The 23,836-nt window shown below is 45.3% G+C and overlaps 2 protein-coding genes across 2 annotated transcripts in view; one reads left to right on the forward strand and one right to left on the reverse strand.

Annotated features, from left to right (window-relative positions):
- The window catches only part of XRRA1 (X-ray radiation resistance associated 1), a 118,313-nt gene extending 106,266 nt beyond the window's left edge, over window positions 1-12,047 (forward strand). Inside the window, exon 16 of the mRNA XM_075198317.1 lies at window positions 11,807-12,047. Coding sequence (XP_075054418.1) covers window positions 11,807-11,853 — 47 coding nt within the window. The 3' untranslated portion in view covers window positions 11,854-12,047. The remainder of the gene's footprint in view (window positions 1-11,806) is intronic.
- Window positions 12,048-14,233: 2,186 nt separating this feature from the next.
- RNF169 (ring finger protein 169) lies at window positions 14,234-22,910 on the reverse strand. Its single transcript, XM_075198321.1, has 5 exons — window positions 22,741-22,910; window positions 18,901-19,011; window positions 18,262-18,365; window positions 17,742-17,844; window positions 14,234-17,260 (listed from the first exon to the last, which is right to left on the reverse strand). The coding sequence occupies exons 1-5, from the start codon at window positions 22,762-22,764 to the stop codon at window positions 16,100-16,102; spliced, it is 1,503 nt and encodes a 500-aa protein (XP_075054422.1). The 5' UTR covers window positions 22,765-22,910; the 3' UTR covers window positions 14,234-16,099.
- Window positions 22,911-23,836: the final 926 nt, after the last annotated feature.

Raw genomic sequence — 23,836 nt, forward strand, 5'->3', positions numbered from 1 at the left:
GCCCATTATAAGTTGTCATCCCTTAGTTATAACATAGTGGTGTAATTAGCAAAACAGGTCACAATTTGGGGTCACAGTGATGTATATGTCAGGTACCGCAGGCCTGGTCAGGGCACCCTGATATACAATGCCTGGCTTAAATGCACTTTATTGATATTGCATCAAAATAATACAAAAAGTGATTATAGTATAATAACTAGAGAGGATTTTTTGAACAGGGCGATTGAAAGGTAAGTATAGGGGGATTTAAAAAAAAGTGATATAGATATATATATATATATCACTTTTTTTCTCATATATATATATATATGTTAACTATGTTTTCTATGGTTTTTTGGATGATCAGCTATCGTTATTGTTAGTGTATCTTATGTGCGGCCCAAACCAACTCGTCGTCTTCCAATGTGGCCCAGGGAAGCTAAAAGGTCGGACACCCCTGATCTAGCAGTCTACCGCTGGCCGTGTGACCATTTTACCTTTATTCTATGTTCTTGAATTGCATAAGTTTCAATAAAAACTGGAAAAATGGTGGGGGTTCTAAAACTTTTGACCGGTAGTGTATATATTTTTCTTACATGGATGTAAATTGTACAGTGCACTAACATAGCATCATGTCTATTCACCAGTATGTAACTGCCTGAAGTATAAATTAATTCAGCCCAAATACCCTGCACATCAGGAGCACGTATGTACCAGCCACTTCCTTCTTTCCGCTATGTTTACATTCACGCACGTGTGTAACATGCTGGTGTGAATGAGCCACAACGAAGAAAACATCAGAATGAAGATATGTGATTGGCCGTGAGTGATACACAATTCACAGGTCCAGCTCAATCCCCCAACAGTTGGATCTGTCATCGCTACCGCAGAGGTCAGGGAGAAGCGGCTGCACACATTCCAACCGCATCCAGGGTGACCAATGAGCACACACATCGGTCATCAGCCAACTCAGCTTTCCATCCTGACAAATAACATCTCATGTTCAGGGTCACACACTGTATTGTTAAAATTCGACCCTGTTGGCCAACCAACTAATGACTTGTGCGAGGTTCATTTAGAGACACAGTGAACATACACCCAACAATGCAAATAAAACCTTAACTTCATTTTATTTTTGTAACATTGTTTAGAATAAACTATGTTCAATGTAGTTGGGTCTTTAATGTGCAGACAGCGTACTCTATATTTCAGACATTTAAAAGCTGCCGGAAAAGGAAGTATTACCTTGTTGTTAGATCTAATGACACTGACAGGTTTTCAATGATCATCATCATCAGTTATTTATATAGCGCCACTAATTCCCCAGCGCTGTACATAGAACTCATTCACATCAGTCCCTGCCCCATTGGGGCTTACAGTCTAAATTCCCTAACATAGACACAGAGAGAGAGAGAGACTAGGGTCAATTTTGATAGCATTAACCTACCAGTATGTTTTTGGAGTGTGGGAGGAAACCGGAGCACCCGGAGGAAACCCACGCAAACATGGGGAGAACATACAAACTCCTCACAGATAAGGCCATGGTCAGGAATTGAACTCATGACCCCAGTGCTGTGAGGCAGAAGTGCTAAACACTGAGCCCCCGTGCTGCCAATGATACATTATTAAGGTTTTCTTCCACTTCTGTACAGCCTGACCTCTGCCGATCAGCTTCCGTTCTGCTACAATCTTGCCGCAGGAAGAGAGCTCAGGTGTTACTGACAGGGCCATTAACGAGTAAAATATAATAAAATATATTTTTAAAAAAAAGTACAATGAAATGGAGTGAAGGAGGAGCCGGTGGTATTTGGATGCTGTACTGGCAAGGTTCTCCTACCCCCCTTGTCTGAGATGGGAAAGACTGTCCTCCCGCTCCCCCACCTGTGTTAGTGTCCAGTCTACCTGGTTTCCTTTTTGTAAATCTAACTGCAGACAATATGGATCCTTGACAAGTAGTTGGAGAGAAGTAAAACGTGTTTTAATGCTATCTTGCAGCTTCCTCGGTGGTGTTAGGAACTCCAGCAGCCAATACCACAAAACCCGGAGTCTGCTCCGAAAGTCTGGTGTTCACTGGTGCCCCTAGTGGTGGGGACAGACTTGGCTGCAGACTAACGGGAGGTCGTGAGATGGGTACAAGCTGCGGAGAACCCAGGAATGAGGAGTAATGGCAGACAGTGAATCCAGTAAACTAGCCAGGGTCAGAGGTCACTTGCGAACAGGAATAGTCGGTAAACACGCCAAAGGTCAGGGTCACAGGCACGGTAGCAAGATCCAAGGTACAGACTGAAAGGTCAAGGGTCACTGGCAAATAGGCAGAGTCAAAGTCCAGGCAGGGGTCATACACAAGAAATCAGTCCACAGGTTGTCACCAACGCAATACAGGAGCAGGTTAGCTGACAGGCAAACTGGATGCTATAACCGGCAGGGAGGCTAAGCCCTCCCTGCCTTATATAGTGATATGGGCCAATCAGGGCTTAGCCTTGTGATGATTGACAGATTGGGAGGCCAAATAGATAAGACTAGATAATTAGCCCGCAGGGTAGATAATTAGCGCATGCGCCCGGCTTCAACACTTGCCGGGGCGCAGCACTTCATACGCTCGGCGTCCGGCCGTTGCCTTGACAACGGCCGGGCCCGAGTAACAGGAAATGATGTCCCCGCCAGGACAGGAAGTGAGTCGCGGCGATGCCCGCGGCGGCTCCTGACAGGCGGGTGAAGTGTTCAGCTGAGATATGTCCTCTTTATGTACCCTCAGCCCCTTAATCCGACATTCCCAGGCACACTAACCAGAGACTGCTTCACAGTCAATATCTGTGTCAAAATCTAATCTAAATCTAAAATGTTGAAGGTGTTTTTGGACAGCGGTTTAATTGCTTAGAGCCTAGGTTCCCAAACTGTGTGCCGCGGCTCCCAGGGGTGCCGCGGCGCTGTCACAGGGGTGCCATGGACAGGAAGAAAAAAAGAAAAAAAAACACTTACCAATCCGGCGGTGCCCGGGACCCAGCATCCTCCTCCTTCCTCGCTTCTCACTGAATGCCGGGCGTGACTGAGCGGGCAGAGGCTGAGGGAGCAGAGCGGGTAGAGGCTGAGGGGACAGAGCGGACAGAGGCTGAGGGGACAGAGCAGGCAGAGGCTGAGGGGACAGAGCGGGCAGAGGCTGAGGGGGCAGAGGCTGAGGGGACAGAGCGGGCAGAGGCTGAGGGGGCAGAGGCTGAGGGGACAGAGCAGGCAAAGGCTGAGGGGACAGAGCGGGCAGAGGCTGAGGGGGCAGAGGCTGAGGGGACAGAGCAGGCAGAGGCTGAGGGGACAGAGCAGGCAGAGGCTGAGGGGACAGAGCGTGGGGGCACAGTGTGTGTGTATGTAGGGGGCACTGAGTGTGTTGATGCAGGGGGCACAGTGTGTGTGGATGCAGGGGGCACAGTGTGTGTGGATGCAGGGGGCACAGTGTGTCGATGCAGGGGGCACAGAGTGTGTGGATGCAGGGGGCACAGTGTGTGTGTGGATGTAGAGGGCACTGAGTGTGTGTGGATGCAGGGGGCACAGAGTGTGTTAGCTGTAAATTATTTTTGGATTGGATTTATGTGTATTATTTTTGTATACAACTAAATAAGTATTTCTGTTCTGACCTAAATACTTATTGCGTCTTTTTGACTACTTATAAAACGGGACTGCTCGGTAATTATTTTGGAGGGGTGCCTTGAAAAAATTATGGAGACTCTAAGGGTGCCGCGAACTGCAAAAGTTTGGGAACCACTGGCTTAGAGTCATTAAACAGTCATGGTGGTATATTTACATCATGTATTGTCCTGTCAATTGATTATATTTGTTCACCCGCATCAAAGCGTAAAAACAAACCCGACATTATCCAAGCAAGTGAAGGAGACTCCAGTTGTAGTGCAGAACCTAGTGCTAGACTAGAACCACATCTATGAAGAACTTGGAAACCCCATGAAATAACAAATCAGTGTGGCAGCTGTAGGCTAAGTACACACTGGCCCGATGATTGCAGGAAGAACCTCCAATCAACCGGCATCCGACTGTTTGGTCACATATGGTGTGAGTCTGTATACTTACATGATGATCTAAAGTCGGCCTGAAGTGCCAAACATTGTCTAATTTGGTTGGTCATACCATTTAATATTTTCCTCCCAATCACCCTCCGAGCTTGCAGTATGTATGCACATACACGACTGTCAGCCAATAGTGGATCTCAGTGTGACAGGTCTCAATACGTGTCCGCTGTCCTCTCCCTGTCCGCACTGTTCCTACCCAATAGATTAAAACTAATTTCCTGAATGCTGGTATTATTCATCCCAGGAGGGACTGGAGTTAAGACTTAACCCCTTCCATAGTCCCTACTTTACAGAAATACTGATGCCAGCACATGAATCCTCATGGATCTTCCCGTCAGTCACTGTCCCTGTGTTCTGTCACTATCAGACATGCCTGTAACTGCTGCAGCTGTGTGACAAGTCAAGCTTTGGGTCATCCAGCCTCTGAACACAAATAGCAGATTGATCGCCCAGCATATAGCTGGTGCTTCTCGCCTGCAGGTCTCCGGGGTGCCTCTGCAGCATCGCCCTTAACTCGCTCCAGCTCTAACAGTAACAGCACGTGGAAGGAAGCCGGTCAGCGGTAACACGTATGCCAGCAGTGAATGGGTTAATGAGGGAGGTCATAGGAGAGGTGGGAAGGTCATCGGAGAGGTGGGAAGGCACCTGTTTTGTAGGAGTATTTCATTATTTGCAAGGCTATGCTTATAACCTTGGACATAGCAGACAGGAGATAAGCCAACTCCTTCCTGGGGAGTATTCCTGTATGATAATGAGAGAATGTACTAACATCTGTGTAACAGGAGCATGAGTGCCAGGCGCCGTCCTGTTTCTGCTTCTAAACGGACGCCTGTCTCTGAGGGCCGCAACCTGCACGTTCCTTGCAGCAAAGTCCATACCTCTTTGCGGGGGTTCCTGGTGAAAACCAGGGGCGTGTTAGACTTTACGCCTCAGTACTCAGTAGCGCCAACTGCTGGCAGGTATCATCAATTCCACCTAGTGATTCTGACAGTATACTCTGGCCATGTCAAATGCCGAAGGCACCGGTGATCTCTCTGCTATTGACCTCCTGTAGCACCTGACTCTCCGTGTTGATCAACAAGAGGTTAACCAGACTCAGTTCCTGCAGTGCCTTCAGGGACTGGCTACACGCATGGATACCCTCCAGAGAACCCTGACTCCTCCCGGAGTATCTGTTGCTCCCGCACCCCCCGCTGTCGGCTCTTCTGCTTCAGCTGCACCTAATCCTACTGGAGGGATTCACATCCCACCTCCCGACAAATTTGGTGGTGATCCGAGAAAGTGCAGAGCGTTTCTAAACCAATGTGCTATCCAGTTCGAGTTATCACCAGGAAATTTTTCTTCAGAACGAGCCAAGGTGGCATATATTATTTCGTTACTCACGGATCAAGCGCTTGCCTGGGCCTCTCCTCTCTGGGAGCGTGATGACCCCCTGTTACAAAATTTGTCTTCCTTCATACAAACCTTCAGAAAAGTGTTCGATGAACCTGGTCGAGTTGCTTCTGCAGCCTCCAGCATTTTAAAGCTACGTCAGGGAAGCCTTCCCGTGGGTCACTACGCGGTTCAGTTCAGAACTCTCGCCTCAGAACTAAACTGGAATAATGAGGCCCTTGTAGCTACCTTCTGGCAGGGGCTGACAGATCGGATCAAGGACGAGTTGGTCTCCAGGGATTTACCAGCTACCCTAGATAATCTGATCTCCTTATGCATCAAGGTCGATATCCGGTATTTGGAGCATAATCAGGAACGAGAACAATCTCGCCGGGCTAGTTCACGCTTGGCCCCCACTTTTCAGAACCCACCAATTCTGCCTGAGGAGCCCATGCAGATCGGGCGTTCTCATCTAACTGTGGAGGAGCGGGAACAAAGGTTTAAAAACAATCTATGCCTCAACCTCTCACATTCTATCAGTGTCCCAAGAGACCGGGAAACGCCAGATCCTAGTCGGTGCCGGTAAGGCCGGTCTAGGGCTGAGTACATCTTCCCCCTATTCTCCAGACAAAACAGACTTTTTGATGCCCATCATCATCCATGCTTCCCAGGGTCCGGTCTCCCTCCAGGCCTTCGTGGATTCAGGGGCAGCTGGAAACTTTATTTCTGCATCCTTAGCAGCTAACCTTCATCTACCCCTGGAATCATTATTGCAACCCTTGGTTCTGACAGCGGTGGATGGTAACAGAGTGGCCAATGGATCTATCTCTCAGGCCACCCGGCCAATCCGACTGCAAGTTGGTCTCCTCCATTTTAAATGGATTTCGTTTCTAGTCCTTCCACAGACTGTTAATCTGGTAATATTAGGACTACCCTGGTTAAGGTACCATTCACCCCAATTTGATTGGCAACGTGCTCAGGTTACTTCCTGGGGTCCACTCTGCGTTGATCAATGCCTCAATACCCAACCTATTAGAGGTCACGCTCTCAGACCCAGTCTTGGGTTGCCATCTGAATACGCTGTCTTCGTGGGTGTCTTCAGTAAGACTGCCGCTGAGACTCTTCCACCCCACCGTCCTTGTGATTGTTCCATTGAACTTATTCCTGGAGAGAAGATTCCTCATGGTAGAACGTACTCTCTTTCCCTCCCTGAGACTCGAGCCATGACCGAGTATGTATCTGAAAACCTCGAACGAGGATTTATTTAAAAATCTTCCTCACCTGCCGGAGCAGGATTTTTTTTTGTAAAGAAGAAGGATGGTTCTCTAAGACCATGCATCGACTACAGACTACTCAATGCCATTACCATGAAGAACAGGTACCCCATACCCCTGGTTTCCGAGTAATTTGATCGGATCAAAGGTGCCACCATATTCACCAAACTAGACCTCAGGGGCGCCTATAATTTGATTAGGATTCGTGAGGTCGATGAATGGAAGACCGCTTTTAACACTCGGGATGGCCACTATGAATACTTGGTGATGCCTTTTGGCCTATGCAATGCCCCAGCGGTCTTCCAGGAGGATTCAATACTATCTGGGTGGTAGTGGATAAATTTTCCAAGTTGGCACATTTTATACCTCTCAAGGGACTTCCTTCGGCTTCTAACCTTGCTAACCTTTTCATCAAGGAGATTTTCCGTCTTCACGGCTGTCCCCAGGATATTATCTCTGATAGAGGAGTACAGTTTGTGTCCAAGTTCTGGAGATCATTGTGCAAAGAGTTGGGGTTCAATCTAAAGTTTTCCTCAGGGTACCACCCTCAAACCAATGGCCAAACGGAGAGGGTCAACCAAGACTTGGAACAATTTCTTAGTACCTACTCTTCGTGTAATCAGGCTGAATGGAGCCTTTTCTTGTGTTGGGCAGAATTTGCTCATAATAACCAGGTGCACGTATATACTGGTTAGTCTCCATTTTTACTTACCTATGGGTTTCACCCTCTCCTTCCTGAACTTTCTCAACCTGGTTCAGCGCTTCCGGCCGTGCAGAATCTCATTCAGGACTTTTCTCAAATATGGTCTCAGGCGAAGTCCAAGTTATTGGAATCCTTCCAATGCTACAAAGCTAGCGCCGATCATCGCCGTAGACCAGTCCCCAGACTTTGAGTGGGGGACAAAGTGTGGTTATCCACAAGGAATTTAAGACTTCGAGTTCCCACCATGAAGCTCGCACCCCGTTATATCGGACCTTTTCAAATCACTTAAGTTATCAATCCCGTGACATTCAAACTCCTTCTTCCTCCATCACTCAAGATTCACAATGTGTTTCATATTGCTCTACTAAAACCCCTCGTTCTCAACAGATTTGTCAAAAGAACCCCATCCCCGGTCCCAGTAAAGACTGATCATGGGGAGGGGTATGAGGTCAATCAGATTCTGGATTTCCGGATCTCCAGGGGTCACCACCAATATCTTGTTGACTGGAAGGGTTATGGCCCCGAGGAGAGATCTTGGATCAATGTACAAAAGATACATGCCCCTTGCTTATTGGCCAAATTCAAGGAGAGAGAGGCGACCTTACAAACCCTGAAAAAGAAGAAAGGGGAGAGTACTGTCAGGCGCCGTCTTGTTTCTGCTTTTACGGACGCCTGTCTGCTTGCTGAATCAGCGCCCCACTGCTTGCCATTCTATTCGCATGCATATGCCGAGCATGGCAGCCGTTACTTAGCAACATGACGCTGTTTACGTTTGCCATCAGTACGCATGCGGAAGATTCCACGCTCCGTCACCCTACTACTTGTCAGCGATTGGTTGCGTTTTTCCAGCCAATGTCAGGCACCTATCAGGGATCTCTTCCCTCTATTTAAGGAACTCACTGAGGCCATTTGCTTTCCAGAGTATTTGGTCTTCAGCCTTGCTCCAGCGTTTGTTCCTGTGTTGCTGTTTATTGGATTCTGACCCTGGCTTGTTCCTGACTTCTCCTTTGGTTCCCGATTCTGGCTTAGAGTGATATTTGGTATTCACCCGGCTTCCTGACCATTCTCCTGCTTCTGATTTGGCTATATCCATTCCTCTGAATTGACCCTGCTTGCTGACTACGCTTCTATCCTGCATCCTGGTGGGCTGTCTTCGCTGCCTCAATTGTTACCTCGCCAACTGACTGATACTGAGGGCTGCAACCTGCACGTTCCTTGCAGCAAAGTCCATACCTCCTTGCGGGGGTTCCTGGTGAAAACAAAGGGCGTGTTAGACTCCGCGCCTCAGTACTCAGTAGCGCCAACTGCTGGCAGGTATCATCAATTCCACCTAGTGATTCTGACAATGAGTGGTTAAAACCTTTAGGGGCGTAGTTTTCGTGATTTTTGCTATATAGATAGGGACTTGTAACTAAAAGCAGAGTTTATTGTCAAACCATGCAGTCTATTTAATTCTCTCCAGCTGAAGAGCTCATAACGGATAGACTGACACTTACAGGTGAACAATCTGATTTAGATTCGACAGCATTGGAGGTCCACACCGAGACTGCTGACCTGAGCCAAGGACAGACAGAACTGGAGGTCGCCCTGGACACAGGACTATAACCCGGGTGAGTAGAATTTTCTACACGTCAGGCTCCTCTGTTTAGAGCTTCCTCATGTTTGTCTAAGGTATCAGGCACACAGATCTGTAAGGCTCAGAATTATACAGTTACTAACAATTTGTTTATTGTAATTGTATTGGTAATTAGATTCCTGAAAGATGAGTGAATTTTGAGTGCATGTATGATACACCAACACCATCCCCAGAACTTTGTCAAGAAGTTTAGAAAGAGTTTTCAGACCTTCGTCCCAGATGCTGTCAGGCTATTCTGCAAAAGGAGCATCCAGCGGACAGAGCCCACAGAATCGGACATCCAGTGTAAGGAGTCCAAAAGGGAAATCCAGTGGATGGAGCCCAAAAGGTGCATCTAGTGTCTGGAGTCCAAAGAACCAGACATCCAGTGTCTGGAGTCCAAAGAACCAGTCCACTATTGGGACAACCCACAGAAACTAGAACAGAGTCTCTATTGGGACTCAAAAGTACTCTCAATATAGGGGAATATAGACAGTAAGCAGATAGATGACAGCAACCCCCCCATAGAAATGATGCGCAGCTTTCTAGGATGTGTGGGGAGTAGAAGGTTTGCAAGTAATTTGTCAAGAAAGTGGGGATAGCCGAAGAAGGAATTGATATGTGTTAATGGAGAAACAAGGGTGTTGCAAGTGGTAATGTGACAAGAACAAAGGGGTATTGAGACCAAACCCCAAGAGATAGTTTGAGGTGGCAAAGGAAAGTTAAGAGATCTGGAAAGTCGCAAAATATGTGGATAGGCTAAATGTATCACAAGCTAAATGATATAATGACTAAAATAATGAATCAAGTAGGTTGTGTACTAAAAATGTATGTTTGATGCTGCACAGCTGAAAGAGTGAAATGTGCCGCTCCCTTATTCTGTGTAACAGATTTCAGATAAGAAGGACTCTGTATTTTGTTATCTGGCAATGTATGTAACATTGATAAAAAAAGGTTCTTCAAGAATACTTCAATATTTCAAGAAAAAAAAATATGTCCAGAGTGCTGAGTGATAGTAGCATATTGAAGCTGAATTGTATTTAGTCTAATGCTGGGACTTGTAGTTACACAGCAGTAGGCTGGAAGATAAGTTAATTTTTCTTTCTCTGTATGTGAGTTTTAGCTCTGTCTTACTGTGTGTGAGGGAGATCCATGTTTGTCTGACTTTACTGTTTTAAAAGAGACATGTTTCAAGTGTGAAGAGATGCAAAAGAAGTTTTAAAATCTTTGGTCCGTCACTGCACGATTCAGTCGACGGACAAGACTGTAAATAATATACATTATCAGTATTATTACTAGTGTCAGAACAAAGCTGGCTGGGGTCCAACAAATCGTTTCTGTATTTGAGTAAAGTAATTTTGTTTCTAAAGTTGAGAAAAATAGCTTTCTCTTTAATGAAGTTGAGAATTGTGGGAGTGAGCTTTTACATGCAGATATATTACAAGCTGTTTATGTCAGGAACCCCTCCAACCAATACAACACCACCCGGAGTCTACTCTGATAGTCAGGTGTTCGCTGGAGCCCCTAGTGGTGGGGACAGACTTGGCTGCAGACTACAGAGGGTCGTGTGGCGTGTATCGGCTGCGGGGAACCCAGGAGCAGAGGTTAATGGCAGACAACAGTTCCAAAGGTCAGGCTGAGGTCAGGGGTCACTTGCTAGGAAGAATAGTCAAGAAACAAGCCAAGGGTTGAGGTCACAGGCAAATCAGCAGAAACGGTGGTACAGGCCAGTAGGTCAAGGGCACAGGCAAACAGGCAAATCCAGAAAACAGGCATATACGGCAGAAATCAATCCAAAAGGCTTATCACCAAAGGTACAGGAGTACAACAGCAGGCAGCAACACAGGAACTGGAAGCTATAACCGGCAGGAAGGCTAAGCCCTCCCTGCCTTAAATACTGAAACAGACCAATGAGAGCCTAGTACTCTAATTGCCCACAGGCTGTTCCTTGATGGAATTAATCAGCCTGTAGACTTGCCCCGCTGTTGCGCACGCGCCCGGCTGCCCTGTAATGCCGGGACGCGGCGCTGAATAGAAGAGCGTCTGGCTGTTGCTATGGCAGCGGCCGGTGAGCCCCCGGAAGTGACGTCCCGGTCGTCATAGCGACGGCCGGGACGGAGGTAGGAGAGTCGCAGCGGCTGGGCACCGCCGCGGCTCATAACAGTTTATATCTGTTTTAAAATGGTGCTGATGAATGTTCTCAGAAATCAGGAGGGTTTGTTATGCCCATAAAGAAATGTTACGAGATAAAATGTCATCTGCGAGAAAGAATTGTGAATATATATTTTTACTTTCAACATGGAAATCACAGAATCTGGAAATGTGTGTGAATATCTGGTCACAGGAGATTTTGTTGAGAAAATGTTGAGTGATTTACAGACACAATGTGAGGTGTCTAACGAGAGTACTCTGATTTATAAGAGAAGCAGTGTTGCTTTCAAATTGCTGAATGCCTGGAACCAAGATTACAAATTGAATGTTTGTAAACCCGGAAAACATATAAGTGTCATTCAAAGGGGCTGTACTAGGTGATGATGAGAAAGGAGTGGCCTTGAACACCCAGGTCTCCTCACTTTGACATTCCCTGTTTGTGAGATTAGGGACTGCCCCTTTGAGGAAATCATGGCATGGAACGCATAGAGTCACAGTTAAGCTTTTAGCAGCTGTTCACTGCACAAAAATGTTTACTGGTTGCTTGATAACGGTGTACTGATACTGACAAGCATGATAGTTACTGTAATTCCTAGTAAATAAATGTTAATCTCTATGCAAAAGTTTTTTTTCTTCACAGAAGATCTCCAGCTGCAAAGACCCTTTAGGCAATCCAGATTGCATTGATCCAACTTCCAATGGATAGAAGTTTGCAATATGTTTTGGCCTACAGCCACAACAAACATAAGTATAAACTAATGAAGGATTTAAAGAACGTAGACTCTGCTGAGTAATGATTACCTTGTTTTGGAAAGAGATATTAGAGTTTATGGGCTATTCGCATAGCAAATGCATGAACTAGGTGGTTTTTCTGTATGTCAAAGAAGGTGAGAAGATGTTTTTAAAGAGAAAAGGAGAAATAGACTAACATAGTTGAATATGAAATAGTGTTTGAGTTTATTTTTGCATTTTTTAACCAAATTTTATATCAGATGGTTTGAAAGAAAGTAATGTAATGTCAAATTATGGTAGATACAAGGTTTTTATTTTTTATCCTCATAATAATTTTGAGTCAATCAGACATTCACTGTCCTTATTTACTGTGCTATAATAATCATATACTGTAAATACCTCTTTGTATCATGGGTATGGTAATGCATTGATGGGAATTCAATGTTTGTACATAAATGAAAAAAGCCTTAAGACTTTATGAGCTATTATCTGTGCTCCTGCAATAGCAGTTCTGGATGATAGCAAGTCATTTATACTCTCCTCTGAGCAGAGCCAAATGTTTAACCAATTTTATGCTGAAGTAACTTCAGCGCCAGCACTGACTTTGCCAGATCATGACAAGCCTTTCACATTATTTTGTTATGAAGTAAGTGCACATACACAAGGAGTACTGACACAGATACATGGTCGCAAGCTAAGGTCACTTGCATACTACTCTGTACAATTAGACCCAGTCATACGAGCAATGGCTGCAGCGGCCATGGTGTTTGGAATAAGTACAGATATTGTGCTAGGGCACCCAGTAACCCTAATGGTGACACATGCGGTAACAGAAATTTTAAATCAAGCACAAACAAAACACTTCTCAGCACCCAGACTAAGTAGCACTGCTAACTCCCTCTAACGTTACACTTAAGTGGTGCACAATGTTGAATCCTGCTGCCTTATTGAAGCAAGTTTCAAAAGATGGGAGAAGTACCCATATGTATCCCCCATGGGTTTGGGGGAATCCCATGCCAGCTTGAACAGGAAGAAAAAAAATGCAAACACAAAATTTTTCTGAATATGATTGTGTAGAACTAATGAGACAAGTATCTTTGGTTTTATCTGACATAGATACACCACTACCAGATGCAGACATCTTACGCTACCACATAAATGGTGTTTCTTATACAGGGTGTGTAACCACACACACAGAAACAGTGATTCAACAGACTCTACCGAGTAACATGTCAACGCAAGAAGCTGAATTAAAGGCCCTGACACTTGCATGCATTTATGCAAAAGGACATAGAGTAAACATTTACATTGATTCAAGTTATGCATTTTTAAGTGCGCATGATTATGGCCCTATATAGAAAAGTGGGGACTTTATAGGTTCAGCAAGCAAACCAGTCAGCATGCTGAACATATCAGGGCACTGTTCACCGCATTCCAGCGGCCCTCCAAACTCAATGTATTTAATTCTCTCCAGCTGATGAGCTCATAACTGATAGACTGACATTTACAGGTCAACAATCTGATTTAGATTAGACAGAGACACTCCATAGAAGATGGACAGATCCATTATGTTTGGGAAATAATTTGACATCAGGTCCCTCACTAAATGCCTGTTGAGCCACACACATCATTTTCACACCCAGGATTATAATAATATAATTGGTTAGAGTATGTATACTTGAATTTGCAGACTGGTCGGGACTTCAGTCAGACATTTTCAAACTATATCGTATTGTTTGATAATGTCCGAGTGTGTACCTAGCCATAGGTAGAATGTTGGCATTTACCATTGTTTTTCTCTTCAGAGTGCTATTAATAGTTTATGATTCTGGACTACCATGGCAACCACAGGCACATGATGTTGCAAGCAGAGAGGCTTTGGAACGCCCCTTGGAGCTCTGTCTGCACGGTGACATATTCCTCTAACCCCTCTGCCTTCACCCTTCACATGACATGCTGAGAGCTTGTGTCTGTGTAGCAGACTGACTGTGTCTGGCAGCAATTGCTGTGGGTCAGCAAGCTTTTAAAAAGGAGATCATGATTTGTAGAAAGATAGCTAAAAAATATCAGATGCATTCTTAGAAAGCTACTTAACTTGCTCTTTAAAGAAAAAATAAAATCAGGCTATGTGGGATTGCTGCGTTAATGTGGAAATGTTTATTGGTGTAAGGGTCTCAGTGCCGCGCAGACACAGTATGTTTGTGTGTGTGATTTTACACACATAATCCATGTGTATGTGGTAGATTAAACACACTACAGAGACAACTTGAAGCAATCTTAATCATAAATTTGTTACATAATTCACAAAGAATATTTCTGGTAGCAGAAAAAAAAATGGTTGGCATCAATAAGTTTATTTACATGGATTAAATGCACATTCTCACAGCATCTCATGTTCCTCTCTTATCATCCAGACCCTCTGTACAATATAAGGCAATAGCTAAATGATAAAAACATAATTCCACATTATGGGAAATACGCCTCAGAGTAATCGGCTGTAAACAGGGGGGTCACTAATCAGGCTACAGCCAGTCACTGTACCGTTATCGCCCAAGACTTCTTTATTAGACGTATTCCATGATTTGTGATCAATAGAAAGTGTATGTATCTACTTGCATACAGTAGATATACAGCAATATATATATATTACTTCTACAATGGTATTTGTAGAATTATGCTATCTCCACAGGCAGAGCTCAGCCACCTGCATATTATCACATCATTCAGCGACTGGTCAGTAGGATCATCCCATGAGAAGTCAGCTTAACTGCTGTCTAATTGAATAAATTAGATTCTAATCATTTTACATAGTAAAATTAATTCCTCAGATTTGAAAGCCAAGATATAGTTTTCTATATTTAAGATGGGAAAGCATTTCTGGTAATGTATGGACAAAAGGTTGGTAAATAAAGGTTCAATGAACACTACAAAAGTTACATTTTTAATGTGTAATTCGGGTTTGATCTGGAACTGTTACATAATGGTAAATAAGACTCTTTCAAGATGATGAAAGATAATGTTTCGGCAGCACTGCGGACATAACGCAGAACAAGGCAGAGGGCCAGACCTTTACATGGTTGTGTGTTGTATTAGATAGATCGTCGCTCATCATTACGTGCAGACACCCCTCCTAAACGGTGTATAGGTCAGACCCAGCGCCTGGTGACTGGTATCTAGGTGCCCCTACTGTACCATCACTGTGACCACGTTCCCCAAGGTCTGCCATGTGCAGTGCAACCAACCTTACTCAAGTGACATATTTACATGGCACAGACTGTAAATCAGGAGCTTCCATGTCCGCTGCCCCGTACAGCTGGGAGGGGGGTGGTGGTACAAATACGTGATATAATTAAAATGTTTGAACTTTTTTTTTTTAATAAAAGCAAATAAGGCAATTTATGTTACTTATCTAGAAGACGACAGCGGACAGTAAGCATCGTCTATCCGCATCTACCAACATGCGGAGTAATATTCTGATCACTTTCAATTAGAGACTCCAATGGCACACAGCAGAAATACTGAGGTATCTGATTACAGTCAGTGGGTAAAGAGGATAATACAAGTTGCTTTATATAAAAGATCTGCTGTTAACATTCTTCAGACACTGGTGATTAGGGGAAGGGGGGGGGGGGGGTATTTTGTATCTAGGCTGAGCAGATCTTGTCTGCAGGTGACCAGCATTGTAGGAAGCCTCCGACAGCCCAAAAGTGCAGATAACGGAATGTAACCTATTGTTCCTCAGTCAGTCAGGAGACTCATGATGTTGGGACCTTTGAATCCAAATCCGTGAATGTTACAAAATAGCTTCATACTCCACTAACTTAACAGTTCAAAAACTAGGAAAAATGGGATTTCAACCATCAATATGAAGATTACAGCAAAGTAACATCCTACAATCCCATACAAGTGACAGACCTGGGGGAGATATAGCAGAAACGCGTTTCGCCTGGTGATATGCACAAACACTGCATAGTAATGTGAAGCCCTTGTGAAGCGAGACAGGAACAAGATGGAGTAGAGAAAGCAGCGGCTGTCAGATAATACACCTGCATGTAGAACAGTAAGATACAGCCTCTCCGGTAGTCTTGCATGTTCTACCACGTAATACAGTTATACCAACTGTGTCCAAAATAAAATAAAAATATCTGATTATAGACGATTTGGCTATTTTTCAGTCCAGAAAAGGCAAAGTGAGGAAACGCTAGTTTGCACCAGCTGTGCTTTTTGAACGCAAGTGGTATTCATCCCGGCTTCCCTTGCCACGGTTCACCATCCGGCTTCCCTTGCCGCGGTTCACCATCCGGCTTTCCTTGTCAAACATTTGCTGCAGTTTTAAAGCAAGTTTTTTATCTTCCTCCTCTTGGTGCAGCTTCTTTTCTGCCTCCCGCCAGAGCCTCTCGAAACCGCCCTGGCTGCAGCTGCCCCTCACCGTTACCCGTAACCGCTTGAAAGAGCCGTTCTGTTCTAAGTGTTTGGTTTTACAGCGTCTCTTTTGTCCTCTGCGCTGGGGAAAGGCCGGGCTGATTTTTTCAGAGCCATTTTGCAGATTCAGGGGCTGTGAATTCTTTTTGTGTGCCCGTTTCAAAGACGGTTTAATGGGTTTTGCTACCAAGCACTTGCATTGAGAAATTGTCTTTTTGCTGGACGTTAGCCGGGATCCCAACCTGGTCTTGGTGCCAGCATGTACGTTCGCATTCACATCTAGAAAGTCATTAGCTGCAATGGGTTCAGGGTGCTGACCTTTGCCCTGAAAACAATCACTGCAGGGAAGGGATTGTGTCTTTGGATCACAATTTAGGTGCAAGGCTTCCTCCTTACTGGAGGAGGGGAAAAGTTCAACATCCCCAATAGCATTTATGCCACGTAACTTGGTCTGGCGACCCATCACCTCCTTGCTGGGAGAGACTTTACTTTTTACGAACAATCCATCTTCAGCTGATAACGTCAATGTGCCTTTGGATAAAGTCTTCTTCATTTGACGATCCTGGAAGACCTGCTCCCATTTCTTTAAGATCATAGGGCTGGCCTCGTAAGTGGTGGGCTTCTGCAGGTTCCTCCGCAGGTTCCTTGGTGTGGATTTAATGAGGACAGGGCTCAGGACTCTGCCATCAGGAAGTCTCTTAGGCGGGGTGCAAGGGGAACAGACAATGGGCTTGAAGTGATTGAGCTCCTCGGAAATGCTGTCATTGCTCTCAGGACTGATTGAGCGCTCAGGTTTATGCAGTGGGGTGAAGGAGTTGAGTGAATTAATAGGGAGACCTTTCTCAGATGTAAGAACAGGGGCAGAGAAAGATCGACTGTTTTCTGTAGATAGCAGGACACCAATGAAGCCGGCTGAGCTGCCACCACCACTAGGGGGAGTCTGGAAAAAACAAGGTACCATATTAGACATGCTGGAATGGCCACAAAGACACATACATTAGTAAACACAGAAGAAAATAAGGGTTATTTACCAAATTAGCATTTAACTATACCAACCAACCAGATATTTGCATCCATCTGTGCTACAGGCACATACAAGCTCATTGCTGATTGGTTAATTTGTATTAGTTCAAATTTGCTGTGTTATTAACCCGTAAGTGCCTGGCAAAAAAAAATTGCAAACATCCTGTAATAACAAGGAACATTATATGTTTTACCTTAAGACAAATTGCTTTTACGAGCGATCATGCATGCGTGCGTTCCTTCTGCCACGTATCACATAACGCATTCAAACTATTACACAGTATTCCCCAAGCGTACAGAAGATAAAACTCTCAGCCCTCTGCTTAGATCAATGTTGCTGTAGTCATCACTATGTCCATTTACTTCTGCTACACCGCGATTCTGCCAGCAATCCTCACCTTAGTTTTATGAAGCTGAGACGCTCTCCGCCGGCTCAGAGGGAAGGTCTCGTTAATCGTCTCGCTGCAGCTCTGACTGCGCTCCAGTTTGGACTGAATGCTCCTAAAGAAGAGGGGACATAAGCGCAATCTTAGAAAAGCTGCATTGATCCAGATGACCTGGGCGATATAACCACTCAGATACACTAGTGTTGTGGACAATACATTTTATTTGAGCGGTCAGTATTGATGAAGCTTAACAATAGGTACAGAAATAAAGAGACCGGAGAGGAATCATCACAACATTTGCATGTTTGATTCCATCAGTATATGTCGGTAGTTTATAGCAGTTGTACTTGTTCTATCAGATCAGAAAGTAACGTGCGACAATACAGGATTTATCTGGTATCTCGCCCCCATTTCCTGTCCCATCTTTACTTGGGATGTTGTCAGCGCTGGTTTACAACAATTCAAGGGAGCATTGGGGAGGTTAGAAGGGGGCAATACCCTGCAGTATGTAATAATGGTGGTGCGTTATTACCATGTGAAGCAGTTTGTGTTGTTCTTTGAGACAAAAGCCGATCTGTGAATGGTCCTTCTGGGAGAGGGCTCCTCATTCTCCGAGTCCGAGAGCGGCTGTGGGTGCTGGAGAGAACCAATAGTGAAGCGGTCACAACACAATAATCCGGCACATCCTAAATATATCACTTATATAAACGATTTTACATTTACTGTATTACTGAATTCTGCACCTCACTGTAAGAGGGACAGAGGGCTCAGAGGTGACCACTTCATTTCTAAAGACGACAGAATAAAATATAGAGAAACTAAGGTAGTGTAGTTTGTAAAGGCACCACAGGGTTGATATAATTAATATGCACAGATATATTTGAGGTGAGATATTTGTAATAACACATTTGATATGCAAAACAAAAATCAGACAGCGGCCATGAGGATGAGAAAGTACAGGTGACCCCCCCAATCTGCGGGAAACACCTCTCAGCTTGGCGGTTGTGTCACCCCCGCAGCTTACACCATTTACATCTTCTAGGAGAATCTTTAAGCACAATGACTCAGACTGTTACCTTACTCAGAATCCAAGTTATGTACAGATGAGGTGTAAAACTGTCCACATGATGGAATTTTGTTTGCCAATAAAGATGGTTGATAAGAAACCTACCATCACATGACACAGCTTAATGGCGTCCGTGTCTCGGCTCCCCCCAGCCACATCCTCTATCAGCCGCCTCTGACTCATCGGATCTTTCTCCTGTACCGGATCACCATTTCCCTGTAAAATACAAAGGTCAGTAAGTAGTCGCTACATGGGCAACTCAGGGCAAATAGAGGATAATATGGTTTAATAAAAGATCAATGCAAAGGGCGCCATCAAATAAAAAACAAATATCTTGTGCACAAAGAGCTCACACTCTAAATGCTAGAAACACATTTTCTGTATAGGAAATACATAATACTGTAACACTGAAATACATGAAGGCACATAGGATACATATACAAAACATATTTCAGATGTCACCAAAATATATTACAGCACTTGTCAAGAGATGTCACCATAATCTTAATGGGGAGCCTATACACAGCATTCAGATGTTACCAAATTCCCCTATAGAAACCTATACCCAGTGCCCATCATGGTCCCCTATAAGAAACTATACAAAAACCCTACGCGCGCCGCCAGTCTCCCCCACCAAGACCCTACGCGCGCCGCCAGTTCCCCACACAGTGGGTGTAATTAGGGAGGCACAGGGAGATACATGCCAGTACAGGGTATAATAGGGGGGTATAGGGTGTCACAGGGTATAATAGGGGGGGTATAGGGTGTCAGAGGGTATTATGGGGTGTCAGAGGGTATAATAGGGGGGTATAGGGTGTCAGAGGGTATAATAGGGGGGTATAGGGTGTCAGAGGGTATAATAGGGGGGTATAGGGTGTCATGGGGTATAATGGGGGAGTCACAGGGAGATACACAATGGTACAGGGTATAATAGGGGGTATAGGGTGTCAGGGTATTATGGGGTATTATGGGGTGTCACAGGGTATAATAGGGGGGTATAGGGTGTCACAGGGTATAATAGGGGGGTATAGGGAGTCACAGGGTATTATGGGGTGTCAGAGGGTATAATAGGGGGGTATAGGGTGTCAGAGGGTATAATAGGGGGGTATAGGGTGTCATGGGGTATAATGGGGGAGTCACAGGGGGATACACAATGGTACAGGGTATAATAGGGGGGTATATGGTGTCAGAGGGTATTATGGTGTGTCAGAGGGTATAATAGGGGGGTATAGGGTGTCACAGGGTATAATAGGGGGGTATAGGGTGTCACAGGGTATAATAGGGGGGTATAGGGTATAATGGGGGAGTCACAGGGGGATACACAATGGTACATGGTATAATAGGGGGGGTATAGGGTGTCAGAGGGTATTATGGGGGTGTCACAGGGTATAAGAGGGGGGTATAGGGTGTCACAGGGTATAATAGGGGGGTATAGGGAGTCAGAGGGTATTATGGGGTGTCAGAGGGTATAATAGGGGTGTATAGGGTGTCACAGGGTATAATAGGGGGGTATAGGGTGTCACAGGGTATTATGGGGTGTCAGAGGGTATAATAGGGGGGTATAGGGTGTCACAGGGTATAATAGGGGGGTATAGGGTGTCAGAGGGTATAATAGGGGGGTATAGGGTGTCATGGGGTATAATGGGGGAGTCATAGGGGGATACACAATGGTACATGGTATAATAGGGGGGGTATAGGGTGTCAGAGGGTATTATGGGGGTGTCACAGGGTATAAGAGGGGGGTATAGGGTGTCACAGGGTATGATAGGGGGGTATAGGGTGTCACAGTGTATAAAAAGGGGGGTATAGGGAGTCAGAGGGTATTATGGGGTGTCAGAGGGTATAATAGGGGGGTATAGGGTGTCACAGGGTATAATAGGGGGGTATAGGGTGTCAGAGGGTATTATGGGGTGTCAGAGGGTATAATAGGGGGGTATAGGGTGTCACAGGGTATAATAGGGGGGTATAGGGTGTCACAGGGTATAATAGGGGGGTATAGGGAGTCAGAGGGTATTATGGGGTGTCAGAGGGTATAATAGGGGGGTATAGGGTGTCACAGGATATTATGGGGTGTCACAGGGTATAATAGGGGGGTATAGGGTGTCACAGGGTATTATGGGGTGTCACAGGGTATAATAGGGGGGTATAGGGTGTCACAGGGTATAATAGGGGGGGTATAGGGTGTCACAGGGTATAATAGGGGGGTATAGGGTGTCACAGGGTATAATAGGGGGGTATAGGGTGTCACAGGGTATAATGGGGTGTCACAGGGTATAATAGGGAGGTATAGGGTGTCACAGGGTATTATAGGGTGTCACAGGGTATAATAGGGGGGTATAGGGTGTCACAGGGTATTATGGGGTGTCAGAGGGTATAATAGGGGGGTATAGGGTGTCACAGGGTATAATAGGGGGGTATAGGGTGTCACAGGGTATAATAGGGGGGTATAGGGTGTCACAGGGTATAATAGGGGGGTATAGGGTGTCACAGGGTATAATAGGGGGGTATAGGGTGTCACAGGGTATAATAGGGGGGTATAGGGTGTCAGAGGGTATTATGGGGGGGTATAGGGTGTCAGAGGGTATTATGGGGTGTCACAGGGTATAGTAGGGGGGTGTCACAGGGTATAATAGGGGGGTATAGGGTGTCACAGGGTATTATGGGGTGTCAGAGGGTATAATAGGGGGGTATAGGGTGTCAGAGGGTATAATAGGGGGGTATAGGGTGTCACAGGGTATAATAGGGGGGTATAGGGTGTCACAGGGTATAATGGGGTGTCAGGGTATAATAGGGGGGTATAGGGTGTCAGAGGGTATAATAGGGGGGTATAGGGTGTCACAGGGTATAATAGGGGGGTATAGGGTGTCACAGGGTATAATAGGGGGGTATAGGGTGTCACAGGGTATAATGGGGTGTCACAGGGTATAATAGGGGGGGTATAGGGTGTCACAGGGTATAATAGGGGGGTATAGGGTGTCACAGGGTATAATAGGGGGGTATAGGGTGTCAGAGGGTATTATGGGGGGGTATAGGGTGTCACAGGGTATTATGGGGTGTCAGAGGGTATAATAGGGGGGTATAGGGTGTCAGAGGGTATAATAGGGGGGTATAGGGTGTCACAGGGTATTATGGGGTGTCAGAGGGTATAATAGGGGGGTATAGGGTGTCACAGGGTATTATGGGGTGTCACAGGGTATTATGGGGTGTCACAGGGTATAATAGGGGGGTATAGGGTGTCACAGGGTATTATGGGGTGTCACAGGGTATTATGGGGTGTCACAGGGTATAATAGGGGGATATAGGGTGTCACAGGGTATAATAGGGGTGTATAGGGTGTCACAGGGTATAATAGGGGGGTATAGGGTGTCACAGGGTATTATGGGGTGTCACAGGGTATTATGGGGTGTCACAGGGTATAATAGGGGTGTATAGGGTGTCACAGGGTATAATAGGGGGGTATAGGGTGTCAGAGGGTATAATAGGGGGGTATAGGGTGTCAGAGGGTATTATGGGGTGTCAGAGGGTATAATAGGGGGGTATAGGGTGTCACAGGGTATTATGGGGTGTCACAGGGTATAATAGGGGGGTATAGGGTGTCAGAGGGTATAATAGGGGGGTATAGGGTGTCAGGGTATTATGGGGTGTCAGAGGGTATAATAGGGGGGTATAGGGTGTCACAGGGTATTATGGGGTGTCAGAGGGTATAATAGGGGGGTATAGGGTGTCACAGGGTATTATGGGGTGTCAGAGGGTATAATAGGGGGGTATAGGGTGTCAGAGGGTATAATAGGGGGGTATAGGGTGTCACAGGGTATTATGGGGTGTCAGAGGGTATAATAGGGGGGTATAGGGTGTCACAGGGTATTATGGGGTGTCAGAGGGTATAATAGGGGGGTATAGGGTGGCAGAGGGTATTATGGGGGTGTCACAGATCAGGGCCGGTACCTGGGCGGCCGCTCTCCGGGACATGCCGAGAGAGAATCACATCTCCGTCCAGTCAGCCAGCGCCGGATATCCGGCCGGCCACGTGTGACGTCACTGGTCTTGCTCTGAGGTCGAAGTCGTCGCTGTGAGGTAGGTGGGCGGTAACAGCAGCGGGATCAAAAGAGGGGGCGTGTCCGGGAGGATGACGTGTACTAGCGCGAGGGAAAGCCCCGCCCTTCGTGTCACGTGTAGTCACGTGATGCAGAGGTGAGGTTGCTGGGACTTGTAGTTCTATCTGTTAGAGCTCTATGTGGTATTATAGAGGTGTATGTGGTGATATAAGGGTGTATAGGGGTATTATAAGGGTGTATAGTGGTATTATAAGGGTGTATAGCCGTATTATAAGGGTGTATAGGGGTATTATACAGGTGTATAGAGGTATTATAAGGGTGTATGTGGCATTATAAGGGTGTATAGCAGTATTATAAGGGTGTATGTGGTATTATAAGGGTGTATAGGGGTATTATAAGGGTGTATAGAGGTATTATACAGGTGTATGTGGCATTATAAGGGTGTATAGCCGTATTATAAGGGTGTATAGCAGTATTATAAGGGTGTATAGCGGTATTATAAGGGTGTATAGCGGTATTATAAGGGTGTATGTGGTATTATAAGGGTGTATAGGGGTATTATAAGGGTGTATAGCAGTATTATAAGGGTGTATAGCAGTATTTTAAGGGTGTATGTGGTATTATAAGGGTGTATATCGGTATTATAAGGGTGTATAGCAGTATTATAAGGGTGTATAGCAGTATTATAAGGGTGTATGTGGTATTATAAGGGTGTATAGGGGTATTATAAGGGTGTATAGGGGTATTATAAGGGTGTATAGGGGTATTATAAGGGTGTATAGGGGTATTATAAGGGTGTATAGAGGTATTATACAGGTGTATGTGGCATTATAAGGGTGTATAGAGGTATTATAAGGGTGTATGTGGCATTATAAGCGTGTATAGCAGTATTATAAGGGTGTATAGTGGTATTATAGAGGTGTATGTGGTAATATAAGGGTGTATAGCGGTATTATAAGGGTGTATAGAGGTATTAAACAGGTGTA

This window comes from Mixophyes fleayi, chromosome 2 (genome assembly GCF_038048845.1).
Source record: "Mixophyes fleayi isolate aMixFle1 chromosome 2, aMixFle1.hap1, whole genome shotgun sequence".
NCBI classification, from domain to species: domain Eukaryota; kingdom Metazoa; phylum Chordata; class Amphibia; order Anura; family Limnodynastidae; genus Mixophyes; species Mixophyes fleayi.